This window comes from Acanthopagrus latus, chromosome 8, assembly GCF_904848185.1.
Source record: "Acanthopagrus latus isolate v.2019 chromosome 8, fAcaLat1.1, whole genome shotgun sequence".
Classification (NCBI taxonomy): domain Eukaryota; kingdom Metazoa; phylum Chordata; class Actinopteri; order Spariformes; family Sparidae; genus Acanthopagrus; species Acanthopagrus latus.
Genome location: NC_051046.1, coordinates 26,371,552 through 26,387,849, shown reverse-complemented (window position 1 = coordinate 26,387,849; position 16,298 = coordinate 26,371,552). Strand labels below are relative to the sequence as shown.

At 42.9% G+C, this 16,298-nt stretch overlaps 1 protein-coding gene across 1 annotated transcript; it reads right to left on the bottom strand.

Annotated features, from left to right (window-relative positions):
* Positions 1-13: 13 nt before the first annotated feature.
* On the bottom strand, positions 14-16,295 carry snrkb (SNF related kinase b). Its single transcript, XM_037106947.1, has 5 exons — positions 15,932-16,295; positions 14,548-14,943; positions 14,035-14,429; positions 5,355-5,496; positions 14-2,818 (listed from the first exon to the last, which is right to left on the bottom strand). The coding sequence occupies exons 2-5, from the start codon at positions 14,781-14,783 to the stop codon at positions 1,738-1,740; spliced, it is 1,854 nt and encodes a 617-aa protein (XP_036962842.1). The 5' UTR covers positions 14,784-14,943; positions 15,932-16,295; the 3' UTR covers positions 14-1,737.
* Positions 16,296-16,298: the final 3 nt, after the last annotated feature.

The following is a 16,298-nucleotide window of genomic DNA, read 5'->3' as shown; positions in this document are numbered from 1 at the left end:
ACACATTATTTTTCTGTTGATTTAATCGATTTTAATAAATAAATAGAGAAAAATAAGTTCATGGCTCCGTAGAGACGTGGTCCTAGTTACAATGCAGGTCAGTAGACACACTGAGGACAGACAGGCTGAAATCACAGGAACAAATAATGGGATTTTATCCCTCTTCTGCACAGATTTTACGCTTCCATGGCTGATGAAATGTGAGTGATACTCAGATTTTACACGTGACGTCCACTCCTTATATAGACAGGGAGCTTCCGGTCATGGTCACAAGTTAAAAATCCAATTTGTTGCAGTGAGTGTGCGAAATGTGTTTACTGAACTACTGGAGGATGTATCTTATTTTACAGCTTTGGCCTTCTTTTACTTTACACAATTCTACACTTCTCGTCCCAGCTTCAAAAGAGGGAAAGTACAGTCTCTATGAGAAAAGAAACACACAGAGGCATGAAATGGTAAAAGAAAACCAAATGGAGGGACTCCTCAGCTACACAATTACAAGTGAACAACACTTGATCTAAATGACCAACAGTTCTACCCATCAGGTCCTGGGTTGCAGAGAGCTACCAATAGTCGTACTGTGTGCAATCCATCATTCAAAGGGTTACATCAAGGTACTTACAGTTGCACAAGAAAAATGTCCTGTCAGATCCAAGACACGTGGAGGTATATTGTGATAAATAACAGTAATAACATGCACAAAGTCACGTATCTCTTCAGAGAATGAATATCTTTGTCACGTTATAAAAAAAATCAAGGAACTTCTGCACATCCAAAATAAAACTGTTATGTTCAAATATCTTTAAACTGTAAAATTAAAAAGTTCAAAATACAATGGAAGACCTGCATCCCGATCAATGGTCCTATCGATAGTATTATACAGCATGTTAGGACAAGTCATCGTATTAATAAGACTTTAGCAGAGAACAGAAAATGATATCATCTTCTCAGTCTTAGGCATATATTACACAGTATTATATCATATATCATATATCATATATCATATCATATCATATCATGTCATGTCATATATAACAGTCTCAGACTTTCTTTGATAGAGCTTTGAGCTTTTAAACCAATGAGAGAAGCAGTTTGTGCAAGGGGACAAGTAATGAGTGCTACTCTGTAGCAGAAGCTGGTTCAAAGTTGATTCTAATTCATATACTATAAAATATGAAATATGGATCTACTGAGTGTGAGAGCATTCTGACTTTAAGAGCTTTTTACAGTCAGAAACAAAATGACATCGTGGCCATGTACAGTATGAAACCTTTTTTTTCTTTGTAGGCACCTTTTAATCAGACTATAGCTTATTCAATAAAAACTCTTGCAGTCTTCTTTCTTCAGTGGCCCTCCTTCCTGTAGGTCCTGTATTGGTTCAGAGCTACACACACAGTCGAGTCATTATGGTTGCTCCTGTACACAGCAGCAAATGCATGAGATTCTACCGAGTCCAACTACTGTGCTGTACACCACGTCAGACTGAACACAATGTTTCGTACATGAACACGATGCTAGAGCTGAGTGTTTGTAGGTATGAAACTGTACACTGGGTGTTGAGTTGCTGAAGGCCATTTCTCTCATGCCTCAAAGTCTCTGCAGCAGAGAGGCTCAGCAGGGAGCTCAGCGGCTTGCAGCTTCACAAGGTTTGTGCTCAGCAGCAAGCCACCTGACCACCGCTAATCAGCCTGCACGTCCCAGAGGAGCAGCACACCACTGGCAGCACCCAGGTTTCACTTACAGCACGTGGCAGCAGTTGTACTGGGCCAGCGGCAGGATCTTGGGCTTGTTGTGTGCCGGTATGTTGAAGGCCAGAGCTTTCTCACACAGAGGAAACTGAAAAAGTCTCTCACGTAGCTTTATGCTATGCCGTTTCCCCTGCTCGGGCTTTGGGCCAACCTCGTCCCGGGTCCCCGGTGCATTGTGGGGTTGACATCTGTCTGTTGCGAGGTCATCTCTTCCACTCTCCACTGTTTTCTCGTCTTGTTCTGCTTCTCTGCCTGTTTTTTGCGCCTCCTTGTCATTCAGGATGAGTCTTGCCGAGGATGCAGGGTTTGAGGGAACGGAGGATTCAGGGAGGAGTGGAGGGGGTTTGTTAGTGTTGTTGTTGGGTTCTGCCTCCTCGTCCTTGCCTTCCTCTGGGCTCGTGGAGTCCAGCTGCCCCCGACAGCATGGTACAACCAAACCAGGCAGGGATGATGGTGGGACCTGAGGTGTCTGGCTGACCGGCTTGTCTCCATGACTGACTGGCTGGTCTGAAATCACACACCCACTGTCTTCTTTCTCTGTTTCCATCTCTTCCTGAATCTCCTCTTCCTCCTCTAATATCTCCAACAAGCTTCCTAACTCTTCTTTTTGTTCCTCTTGTCTGCACTTATGATCATCTGCTTCATCGAGCATCTCAATAGCTTGGCTCTCTGGCTCCTCTACTAACACAGATGGCAAACTGCTAACTGCTTTTGCCTCCTCCTCCTCTTCCTCCTCCTCTTCTTCCTCTTCCTCACAGATCTGCTGTAGCGCAGGCAGGTTCTTGAGGGCCGGAGGCTCTTCAGCTGGAGGCGGACGGAGTGTGAGGCTGAGGCTCGGCTGCCAGGGTCCAGGGAAAGCCTGCTGAGTGGGGGGCCTCACAGCGAGCAGGTCCCCACACTCAGGTACTCCTGAGCGTGGAGAGCTGGGAGAGAGGGCCCCTGAGAGCCAGTGTGGGGGGGCCTCTGGGCTGAGCAGGGCAGTATCCAGCCCCTGCAGCCAGTGATGAGCCTCGATCTCCTCGAGGGAGGCGCGGCGAGATGGATCTTTCTGGAGCATCCTGGAGATCAGACTGACGAAGAAAAGACAGAGAGGTTTATTGTTTCACGGAAACGTTTGCTTGCTTTGTTTTTTGTATCACATTTAGACGATCAGCCATTACAGCTGAACTGAATGCACACAAAAAAAATGACCTGATTTCAGTCTGTACCCACGCAAACCTTAATGAACTGGTTTGTGTGAGTTTTTAATGTCCAGAAGGTTGTTCTGTTCTAATTTTCTTTTTTCTTAACTCAAATACATCATCATGTGACATAAACCACATGTTTGAGGATATGTCTGCAGTTGCAGATCTAAGAAACCACTTGGCTGCTGGTATTTACGCCTGCTGCCTTTTAGAGGGTGTATAAAGGTGTTCATTCAGGAAGCTTCCAGAGCAGAAACTGCATGCAGATGCAACTGTGGTTCTCACACATTTAGACCTGTGCACCAGATTCTACACCACGCTGAGCAGTTTGGCTAGTACTTTTGAGCTGCTGATTTCACCATCCTGGGTGTTTACCAGAATCCCACTGTGTTGATATTTTGTGAAAGTACCTACAGTCATTCCCACAGTGTTGTCACAGTATCAATATCGAGATATATGGTGAAAAATATCCTGAAGTGATGCTCAATCCTCACATCTATGAAGAGCTATTGAGGACTTTTCAAAATATTGTAATATACATTGTGTATTGAGAAAATACCCTGATATCTTTTTACAGACCAGCCCTACCTACATATATTTATATTTTAACTCCAGGTAGGGCTGGGTAATATCAATGATATATATCATTATTATAATGTAAGGGTTAGGGTTAGAGTGTATACTGTCTGAGATTTAAGATATTGTTAAATCAGGGAATAAAATGTCATTTTCTAAACTTACCACACTGTTTTACATGTTCTATACTTGCCTTTACCCACTGAGTCATTACATCCACATTACTAATGATTACTTATCAAAAAACTCACTGTATTAATCAAAGTACCAATAATCATAATTACAATGTGGTTGAACTATCGATACTGAGGTATATAAAAATACTGTGATACTGACATTACTTTAAGGCCACAGCCCTACCGCCTGGGTTTCTGAATGTTAGTGTTTTGAAATACGATATAGAATGGGATTTAATAGCTGTTTCATTGTCACAGCCGTTAATCATGTTGCAAAACCAGTAGTCTTTTCAGTGCTTCCCAGCAGTGCAAAACAATAATGATGATTATTTCATTCAATTAACGTGGCTCAGATAAGCAGCACAAAAGGATGGATTAACCTATCAACCATGATTAAGTTAAGTTAATATAAATTTGGGAAAAATCAACATGAGTTTTCTAGTACTGTGACGAGCAGTGGTGACATTGTTTTGCTACAAATCTGATGGTTTCGACTGAAACTCTACTTAAAAGAACTGAACTGCCGACTGTGCACGTAACCCACTGTCCAAAAAATCTCACTTTATGTTTAAAGCTGTACAAACTATGATAAATAACTTAATATGTCTGTTGATTAAGTCTAAGACATTTTAATACTTTCTTCCACCTTCTCAGGACTAGTGATTGGAAGGTCAATGGTTCAAATCCCGGCTCCGGGCAGGGCTGAGCTGCGTGTCGAAGTGTCCTTGAGCGAGACACTGAACCCGTCATTGCTCACTAGTGAGGGCCCTGCGATGAGCTGGCGACTTATCCAGGGAGTACCCTGCCCTCGCCCTGAGACAAGGCTGGGATTGGCTCCAGCAGCAACACCCCGCAACCCCATGGAAAGGGGTAAGCGGTTGGGACAATGACATGACATGACATGACCTTCTCAGGACACCTGCAGACACCCTGTGCCCTGCCTGCATTTGTATTTTACCAGCCAGTTTCAGTGTTTTTTGAACATGGATCTAAAATTTAATTTGGATGTGGTAAACCCCTGCCAACAATCTACTTCCTTCATTGATTAGTCATTTGTTACATCAATAGTGAGCTATCTGGAACACTGTTTTTTAAGGTTTTTGTCTCAGAGTAAAGTCATTCAGTCTCCAAAGCAGCAGCAGCAGATCAAACTGTACTGATGTATACCCTGCAGTGCTGTGAGCTGAGGACATTGTCTTGGATGGAGGTGTGAAAACTGAAAGTGGAGTGAGAAGTCAGTTAAGTTCATGTGAGTATTTTGTCTCTGTGCGTCTCTTGTTCAAACCTTGCTCATGGTTTAAGGACACAGATGTTTTTAGATTAATAAAACAACAGCTAACAAACTGGTCAAAGCCCAAAAAAATGTGCACTGTTGTAGCACGAACTGCATTTGCTGCAGGGTGGAGAAGCCTCTCAGACAACTAGGACACTAAAATTATTCACCGAAACGCACGCTAATGAGATGATTTTACGGTCATCAGTTTAAGACATCAAGACAGGATGACCCACCGCATCTATTCAACAGCAGAAAATCTCTGAGAGAGACATAGCTTTTTTAATTGAGAAATCAAAAATAAAATGTGCAAGACAATAAAATCATGTACTTTACAGTCAACACTTTCATTTCTTAAGATGGGACCAGAGAGGAACCTGTGTTCATCAGTACTCACTCTCTGCAGTCCACTGAAACATGTTCGGGGATGCAGTAGCGACAGTCCAGAATCATGACCAGAGTCTCGCTGTCATTGGTTTCCTGGAAGGGAGGGACTCCACACACCAACATGTACAGGATCACCCCGAGAGACCAGATATCTGGAACACACACACATTGAAAAGCACAAAAATTAGCTTTAATTAGCTAACCGTGTCAGGCCTTATAAATAGCCTGCCATCCCTCTGCTTTCAGATCATATTTAGAATACTGTGAGCCTCACAGATCATGAGGGATATTTCAAAATATTTATCCTGTTTGCGTTTGACTTGAAAACACCCAGTAGTTATTTTCTGCAGCAGCCTACAGACGAGGCGAACATCTGATCCTACAGATGTAGATGAAAGGGATCCACCCTGCCTGGATCAAGGTCGAAATAACAGCGTTAGTCATTGATCATGATCATGTAAAACTTTTCTTTTCCATTTTCTCCTTGACATCCCCGGCAGCGAGATCAGAGGTCAGGGTGGCATTCCTGCTGAGCCGTACGTAAGAATACGTGACGATATTCCTCAATGAAGTAAAATATAGAGGAAAGATGGTGCAAAACAGCTGGATATCCGGTTTGATGTGTCTGAAGTGTGAGGGGCGAACTGCAGACAGCTGGGCTTGGTGCTCTTGACCCCTGACTCACTCACACACACACACACACATTCACACAAATTGACACAATCACACAGGCTTCCTGGTGCTGACCGACAGTGCTGACTGTGTGTTCTTTTCCCTTCCCCTCCCTTTCCTTCCCCTCCTCCCCCCTTCCTCTCTCGTCCTCAAGCAGACACAGTGAGAGGAGGTCCATGTGAACTCAGGACAGCCTGAGCCAATGCGAGAACACTGTGGCTGGTTCAAGGAAACACACATACACACACATGCAGAGGATAGGGAGCTGGGGGCTGAAGGCCACAACAAACAGAGGCCTCGTTGTGGTGTATCGCTGTGTTGCTATTCTGAGAATCATCTTGCTCTCCTTCTTTTCTGTGTCTCCTTGTGTTTCTTCCCAAACACTGGGAACAGGAACACTGCAAATTCTGTTCACATCATGTGTTAGCCGTGATCGAAGGGTAAAAATAAAGCCAGATCCTGAATCTAATAAGTGCTGCCTCTGCTAAAATCATATTTGTTTCGGGAGTCGGTTGGAGGGCAGCTTAGCCTTGTTTTTTGTGCTTTTCTATCTTAATTTTTGATCAGGTTTGTCACATGGAGCGCTGCAATCCATATACAAAACAAATAGCACATTAATCTTTAAAAATATTTGGCTGCCTGACTTCTCACAATATCCACTTAAACTGGCAGTTGGATCATTTTTAGGTTTCTTTGCAGATTTTGTTTTCCTCCCCCGGCTGTCTTCTGTATTCAGGTCAGATCTGAGAGAAGCAATTAGTAATTAGTAAGTATCCACATGTATTTATTCTTAGAATAATGTTTAACTAATGACAACAAATAACACAAACTTATTTTTTATGAGCCACACTAGTGGTCAGTTAGACAGTCCCCCACTCTGGTCAAGATTCAATCATCACAACAAATACTGAATGAATTCATATAACATTTTGACATTCATAGTCTCCAGAGGTTGTCAGGAACATTACACGTCATCACGACAAACATGGAGACTTATCCACCCACTAGTCCATCTTTACAGTAACCAACGTTAGTAGAAAATATTTCTTTCTTTCTAACTTTCAAACACATAGAATAATAAGAAATTATTGTTAAATGTGTTTAGTACAGTGTAGTAAAAAGATTACTGGTGACGAATTTGAAGTCATACAATTGCAGTGTAGTTTGTTTATGGTCCAACATTAGTTTTTCACTTTTGCCGATCGCATTTACTTAAAAAAAAAAAAAAAAAAATCATAAAAGTGGTGCTCATCTGTTTAGATGATCTTGCTGAACAGAACGTAAAAATGTAAGTGTCATCAACTTGTATTGCAACAGGGTTTATTTTCTGCAATGATTCAGGCAAAACTAAATCATTCTAGTGAAATTCCATCAGCCTTGGCTCTATTTTTTTTTTGTCAAGAGCTAATTAGTAAATGTAAGCATAATAACGCATGAAACTGGGATGATCAGTGTTAGAATAACTGACCACTATGACATCTATTATGTTTAACTAGTTGACAAATGTGGATATCTTGCTTTATTTGTCACAAAATATCCCTGTTATCAACTGTTAAACTACCTTTCTGATAATATACACACAGAACATTAGATAAGAATAGTGTGGTTGCTTGTGAAATCAACTTGCCAATTAGTTCACACTGTTTAAAGTGAAAACAGACAACTTCCCCCCTAGTGTATCCAAGTGATATTATCTTTGGTGCCACTCTAGCCGAGATAACTGCATCACTTTCTTTTTTTTTCATAGTCACAAATAACAACAACACTCGATAATACTAGATGTGAGTTTATTCCTTCACTTAATGGAGACATGAGAACAGATAGTAATGGTGCCTGGCTGTCAGAACACAATTGTCAGAGCAGGGCTTCTAGTGAACTAATCTAAACACTGATGGTGTTGTTATTCTGTAGCTATTTCAGAGAGCAATCAACATGTACCTCATAATGATACGTTGAAGTGTCTTGCCAGTTTGAAATAACACATGAAATAATGCAAGACGTTTCAGGATACGGATAGCCGCTGCATGGCAGAGATCTGCAACTTCATAACACTTGACAGCCGATAATACACAGTGCGATCCAAACACAATCTAAACACTGCAGTTCATTCAGTTCATATCTTTCCATGGATTCTGACACGGACCAGTCCCATGTGTGATAACCATTCAGCCATTGTCTCACATTATACTCATGATGGTCTAAACAATAGCCCTTAGTCCTCATCATACAATGTAAACTCAAGCGCACGCTCACGGGCACACTCATTCCAGTCTCGAGGAGTGTTATGCAACAGGGAGGAGAAGCCACTGAGTGCTGGGAGTGTACTTTTCTCTGCTCGCTGGGGAATATCACACATTCTCACCATGCATTAGTGGCCTGCTGACAGCACAAACATGGACTCCACTCACACACACACACACACACACACACACACACACGCGCACACACACACACACACACTGTTTGTATAAACCACATGCAGATAGGCTTTATCTAATCAATTTGACTATAAAGTGTTAAAAAACAAAAGCTTGTCCACAGAGCTCAGCAGTGAAGAGGAGGTGAGGGCTGTGGGCTTTTTAAGGGGCTGCCTCTGACGTGCACATTCTCCAGACCACGCACGTCATAAAGAGTCAATGACACTGGCCCTGTTCAAAAAGGTCCTCCAAGTTTAGACATAAAACTGCAGCCCCTCTTGCCCACACTTGGAGGTAAAAAAAAAAAAAAAGATTAAATGGTGCATTCATGTCATCACTGGTAAATAAAAAAAAAAACAAACAAAAACATGAGCTGGACTGAATCATAAAGCCATTTTCTCATGATCTTGACAAATCTCATTATTCTGATATGATTATCTTCTAACTCAGACATAATGATCTTAATAAAGATGGGAAGCACATGATTGTGTTGATGCAGAGGTGCATTTTTCTTTAACAGGCTTCTTGTAATTCTAATGACTTTCGAGTAGGTCAGTATGAAATCGCACTCTGATCTGTATAAAATAATACTTATTGGGAATCAGCTGAGGTTCGAGGATAAAACCCCTCTGTCTAACCTTGTCAGAAGCTGATTTTCTTAACTGCAGAAATCTCCTCCACAGCCACAAAAGACACTACATTACATAACAGATTTCACAGGCTGAGTAGTGCTGATCTACATTAGATGGTTTTAGACAAAGCAACAGATTTGGTGATAAAATATACATTTGAAGTATTTCCTCTTTAAGTTCGTAGTTGGAATCAGTGAGGCAGGCAATTAATGTCCACATCTTGGTCTTAAAAGCACTTTCATATGCTGACTCAAATGCTGTTCTCAAAGGTCTTATTTATCCTCAGTTGTTAAGCATCTCCCCCAAAGTGATGTGACTGTTTGGGGATTTCGTTGCTAAGAGAGATGATTTGTTCTCCGGACTGTTTTCATTAACTCGAGCAGGCCTTGTGCTGGTTCTTGTCATTGCATGTTTTGGAAAAGTCCTTGTTGATGTAAACAGAGCAGGAGCCTCAGGTTTATATGAAAACAAAGACAAAGCATTTTTTGTCTCTGAGAAACCTCTCCGGTTATTCAACTCTTCCTTGATCCAAAATTGGATGTTTGGGGGGGGGGGGCAACCATCACCCTCCACCCTGGAACAGAGGAATGAGTGTTGCATGTGGCGGCCAGCCAAAGAGGAGGGATGGAAATTCATTATTCTAAATTAAAGTTTTTGTTGTGGTTCAATACATCACACATCAGAGAGCTCTAAGCCAGCTTGACCTCAGACTTCATTGCTCTGACGTACTTTCAGTCATCTTCCTCATCTTGTAAATGCTCTTTAAAGAATAGGACTGACACCAAAACATGTTTAAGAGTTTTTGAAAGCATCTTTTTCTCCCATTAAAGTAAATTTTTGCTGTACTGAAAAACATAAAAGTGATGTTATATTGTCTGTTTGGCACACTCGACCAACCCTGACATGCAAAGCACCATCAGCTGCTTTTTGTTTAAAGGGTAACTCCACCAATTTTCCACATAAAAGTGTGTTTACAGGCCTTGGAGAGTATGTGGGGGAAAAGGAAGTATATATGTATTTTGTGGCTCCAGAGGAAGCTGTATGTAGTCTGACAAATTTCCTCTAATGATGTCACTCAGTGGCAAAGCTGTACTGTGGGTAATGTGGGTGCCAGGTTTATAAAAGTAAGTAGAATTCATGTAATAAAAAGGTGATATCTCTGGTTCTGCTGTATTATTGAGAGAATTTGACAGATTTTAAATAGTGTGAGGGGAGTGCAATGCAAGACCAGTGGACTGTTTTTCAAAACCTGGTGCTTACATTACCCACAATGCAACTTAAAGACTGAGTGATATCACTAGAGGCAATCAATCAGATTATATGCAGCTTCCCTTTCAGGCTTTACACTACTTATACTACATATGCAGTAGTACTGCCCTGTAAAATTGGTGGAATTGCCCTTCATGGCAAATTAGGGTGAATCTTTCTTCCAAGTGTCACAACCACAATGAACGCCATACACAGCTCATAGTGTAAATAAGAGTGCGGAGCCAACGCCCAGAGAGTTTCCCAGTATCTGCCAAATGCAGAAGTTCCACTTACACTGAACACACTACAACAATTAAGGTCTCCCTCGCCTCTTATCATCTCAGCCCAACTTCTCCATAATTACTCACCAATAACTGTCATATTACGATTTTTTTCAGTGAGAGCACGGTCATACTCGTGCCCCAGTTCTATCCAAATCTTAGTAGCTCATCACTTGATCAAAATAAGACCTTTAGACAAAGACAGGGACAACAAAAACATGCAGCATTAGCAGACAAGCATGCACTTTGACAGTGGGGAGCACTTTAACCGCTGAGTTAAAGTGATTTTCTGGTTTGTGAATGTACCGTGAAGCCCAACATTAACCCTCTGACCTCACAGACTGTACTCACATACATGCACTCAGCAATGGGCAGCTGTTATGTAACTGTAGGCAGTGTTTATCTTTGTCAAAAGCAAAAAGCCCTGTGGAACGTCCTGCCTCTTCCTCCATATCATATGACTATCATCAAACACTCACGCCATGTCCTCAAACAGAGCACACATGTACTGTGAAGACTGGAAGCACAGTGAATTAAACAGCGGTCTGTTTATAGGCAGGAATATCAAAGAGACACAGCGAGCAGTCTATGTGTGCGGGTGTGTAGACAGAGAGACGGGTTTATGAGTCACCTTACTAAGCTGAGATCACTGAGGGACATCTCTTCCTCTGCGCAGCTCGAGATTATCACACATACACACATATTGTATATTTATGTGTGTGTGTGAGTGCGTGGGTGATGGAAGTGTACATTTTTATCAAAGCGATGATATAATCGTTATTTCCACAAGTTGAGTCATGTCAGAGTAAAATAAAACACAAAAGTGCACTTGAGATGTCAAGTGAAGCAGAAAACAGTCTTAACACACACACACGCACGCACACGCACGCACGCACGCACGCACACACACACACACACACACACACACACACTTAAATGGACATCTAAGTGGATTTAAATGGATGCCCTTTGTGTGGACACTTTTAGAAACAGGAACAAAGATTAAAAAAGGGGAACTAATGCAACTGATGATGAGTCATGTTCAAGTTAAGGATGCATGTGAGCAGTGTTTCTTCATCAGTCGTCACCACCCCTTATACCACTGTAATGCCCTCGGTTAACAACCATCATCACAGTGAGACGATCAGAAGCACACAACATCCTGAGAGAAAAAGAAAAATCAAGACCCTTAGTTGCTTAAATAAGACTTTCACTGGTTTTTGCAACTCATCCTTCCCAAAGGCAATCATCCCTTTAAAACAAACACCCTAGATGTCCTTCTGCAAGAACAGCCTCTTTGTATTCAGTGCGGATGCATTTATAGTCACCAGAATAAATGGCGCCCTAACTCTGCCAAAATCCAGCCTAGTCCAGCTTAGCAGATAAAACCACCAACCTCCCTGAAGCGGACACATGCTGCGTCCCACCCCCCAACCCACCCCAGGAGACCTGGGACTAAATCCTCCACTTCAAACAGAAGGCTGCTTCTATAACGTCAAATCCCACCATCTACCAGCCTGCATCACCTCTCATGTCACACAGATCCCAGCAGTACACACCAACCTCTCTGCTACGGATAAACAGTGATGCATGGTGCTTTGCCTTTCTGCTATCTATCTCTGTCTTTCTCTCGCACACACACTCACACATACATAAATGCTTGCTATGCAGTAGGAGAGCCCAGTGGCGAGCTGCAGTGTTTGGTTCCACTGCAGAACGTGCCCACTTGGCTCATGACTGGCTGGCGCGCCTAGACTGACCCAGATACACAGACTAATCCTGTACGGACATACACACACACATGCGGACACACACAGACACATGCAGTCCATTCACACAGGCACAGACACATGCAAGCACTTATAATATGGATGATTATACAGAGCAGGAATATACACAAGAAGAAAGAAGAAAACACAGGATTAAACACACACAGGGTCAAGGTGACAAATGTGGCCACACATTCCCTCACACACACACACAGGGAAAGTGCGTGCACAAGTGAAAGTGTGTGCTTTTCATGTCATCAGTTTCTTGCTTTTAGAGTCAGTTGTTGTCATTGTAAACAGCACAAGACAAAACAACTTTTCTGCTGAGAGAGCAGCGTGATAGAAAGCTCGAGAACAGCTTCTATATAGACCTGAAACTAAGTAGTTGACTATGCTATCTAAGGTCAGTATCCTGAGAAAAAATTGACAACGTGAACATTTTTAGGTCCATGACAACTGTGCTAACTCTGATGCGGAATCTAATAAGGATCAAGCTGTGCCTCAATGTAAGATTGCTCTGTTCAGGGTGCAAAATAAATGGGTTACAACAGTTAAGTGTCTGTATTCCTCCAAATTAAGGCTTCATATTTAGACCGCTTTTGATCTGAGAAGAATGCCTCTGTTTGCTGTTGCATATAACTATGCTATGGTTATGATTTAAATGTGTGTGATGTCAGCATCAGCAGCACATGTTTCAATGTAACAGGAAGCCTCACATACTTGCTCTCATAAACAAGCGCTCGACCTATTAAACAAATAGATTCCTGCATGCTGTCCCCCCCTTAACTCTGGTGATGGAATGTAACAAGTACATTTTTACTCAAATACTTACTTAAGTACACGCTGAAGGTACCTGTATCTTATTTTTCATTTTCAACTACTTTACATTTCTACTCACACCACATTTTGGAGGCAAATAGTGTACTTCTTAATGCAGTATATTAACTTAACTTTAGTAAATGGTTACTTTGCAGATTGCATTCTGCATCAGAGCCATTGCAGCATATTTTTAAAAATTAATGTATTATTATTATCCTGAATATCGAACCTGATAAACAGCCTGGCCAATAATCGGTAGACTTAAAGTATACATTGTATGCACACATGTAAAAATAGTCACATGTTACAATTGAATTGTCCACCTCTCATAATCATAGTCCAAGGGAATATGGAGCAGCACATCACCAGAGTATCTGCTTACTGTTGCTAGCAGCAGCTAACTCATTAGATCAGTTAGCTGTGCAGCTGGTGTGGACTTAAGCTTAAAGTGGTATTAGGAGAAAGGATGGGCTGGGGCAACTGTTGGTAATTTTAGTTCATCTGAAAGTTTTAAAACTAAAATAACTGTTGCCTTAAGACTTTTACTCAAGCACTATTCATATGGCAGACTTTTACCAAAGTCATATTGAAATACAATAGCTTCACTTTTACTCAAGTTTAACTTTGGGGTACTTTTTACAACACTGCTGGTTGCTTACGTCTGGATTCAGATTGAACCAAAGAGTAACTATTTTTCTTGTATTATGTGATCAAAATCTGACTAAATAAACATAATTTAATGTGGAAAAAGTGTGTATTTTTTGCTTTTTCTGTTATGACCTCCTGTAAGGATTCAGACCCCAACAGTTCAGTTTCAACAACTCATAGATAACAATAAATTCTGTTTCTTACCCACAGCTGGAGCATCATATTCTTCTCCCAGCAGTATCTCTGGAGCAGAGTACGCCAGTGACCCGCAGCTTGTGGCCAACATGGTTCCGGGTTGGAACAAGTTGCTGAATCCAAAGTCTGTCAGCTTCACCGCGCCCTGCTGGGGAAAGAACACCACATTCTCGGGCTTCAGATCCCGGTGTACCACGTGGAGCTGGTGGCAGTAGGCCACGGCGCGCACAATCTGTGCGAAATGACGCTTAGCAGTGCCCTCAGCTACACCTCCCTCATGTCGAAGGATGTAGTCGTAGAGGTCACCTCCCTCAGCCAGCTCCATCACCAGGTAGAGGGTCGTGGGCGTGTCGATGACCTCATAGAGCCGAACCACATTGGGATGCTGCACCAGCCTCATACACCTGAAAACAATGTGTAATGATGGTGATAACTAAGAATATCAGCTTAATTTTTTTTTTTTAAAAAAAGGACACTTTGAAGGTTGCAACTCTTTCAGGTAGTATACTCATTATTCTTTACCTCACTTCCTGTAAGAGGTGGCTTGTTGCCATAACATCAAGTTTTGTCTTGTCAATCATCTTGACAGCAACCAGTTGCCCGGTGTTCACATGTCGAGCCAGTTTGACCACGGCAAAGTGCCCCCTGCCCAATGTCCGACCCAGATGGTACAGTCCACTGAGGTCAGAGCGACTGGGGCTGCTCCTGAGGTCGAGATGTCCATCCTGGCCTGAGGTCAATTCTCCAGAGGAGTCCATGTTTGAAACAAAGAGGGGATGTGGAAGCAGAGGGATTGAGCTGGACAGCTTCAGGAAGATGGAGAGATAAATGGATCAAAGGAGATGGAAAATAGTTGTGTCGAGGTGTCAGGGACAGAGGGAGGAGGGGGTGCAGGGTTCCTCAATGGTGGGGAGTTGCCTGTCAGGACAAAGAAAAGACAACACCATAAGACAAAAAATGGCACAGCTGATGATTTTGGCCTTTGGCCCACAGGGAGAATGGCTAAGGGGAGGTCAGCTGCAGCTAATGCCTCATCCCTCCGAGCACTGGACCATAAATAGATTGATATTTCACGTCTTTTGACAAAGACAAAGAGGACAGAACAAGTTCTAAATGGAGTCACGAAGACCAGATTACAATGTATGAGATTACATTACAATAAGAACCGTAGCGGGTAAATCATTCTTTGATTTTCAGGGATGTTGGAGGGCTGTGTCTGCCTCAATCTCAAATAACACCCACCCAGCACAAATGGCATGCAAGATCAATACTGTAACAGGAAACCATAATGTATGTAAGTGTGTGTGTGTGCTTGCGAAAGTGTGTTTGTGTGTCATTAGTTTGTCTAAGAGGGTCAGAGGGTGGCATTAGACCTGGTGATGTCATCATCAGATCATCCTGGGGTAAGAAGTTCAATATCTTCATCACTGTGGTCATCGTCATCATCAGTGCAATTACTACTGTCAACTTATCCTGTTCATCCGCATCACTTTAAACACCTTCGTCATCATCATCACTTATTTATCACTACATAGCAACATCAGCATTAAGGCAACAGCAGCCTCTTCCAAACCCCCCTGACAAGCTCCACTGGGCCAAGTGGACAGAGGCGGGCCTCGCCGTGTTAATATGCGCTGTTACCCTGCCTGTACAGTCCTATCCGATCCAAAACACTGCGTAATCTTGCCTACGGGCTGCTACACTTCAGTCAAGGCCAGCTGTTCTCTACTTGGCCTCAACTGCAGTCCCGAGTTGGCACATACGCATGTTAGTTATCCTCCTGGCTGCTGCTCAGAGCCTCCAAACAAACGCTACCAACAAGCTCCCTTGACACTGACAGCGACATGGGACCGCACAGCCGCCACAGGAGCAGAGACACAGTAACCCCCGACCGGTAACAACTTACCATTGTTGTGCGGATATCCCGTAGCCGCGAGCCGCTCAGCTAACGGTCCTTTCTGCCACCCCACAGCCGCACAGTCGCTGTGAATTCAGACGCAGAGAATGACAGCGCCGCCTTGCCCGCTTCTTTCATAACACTCCATGTTCTCGGTCCATGCGTGCTCTTACTTTTCTCATGACTGCCTGCCTCGGTTCATCCCTCAGTCTCGAGCGCCCGCTTCGCACAAACAGACGCGCGCGAGACGACGGAGCGGGACGGAACATCTCGTGCGCGAGATGGGGCGTGCACGTACACGCGCGCGCCTGGGTCCAGCCAGCCTTCTTCTGACGTCAACACATTCCAGCAGCAGCAGCCAGCGGCCGCGAGCCTG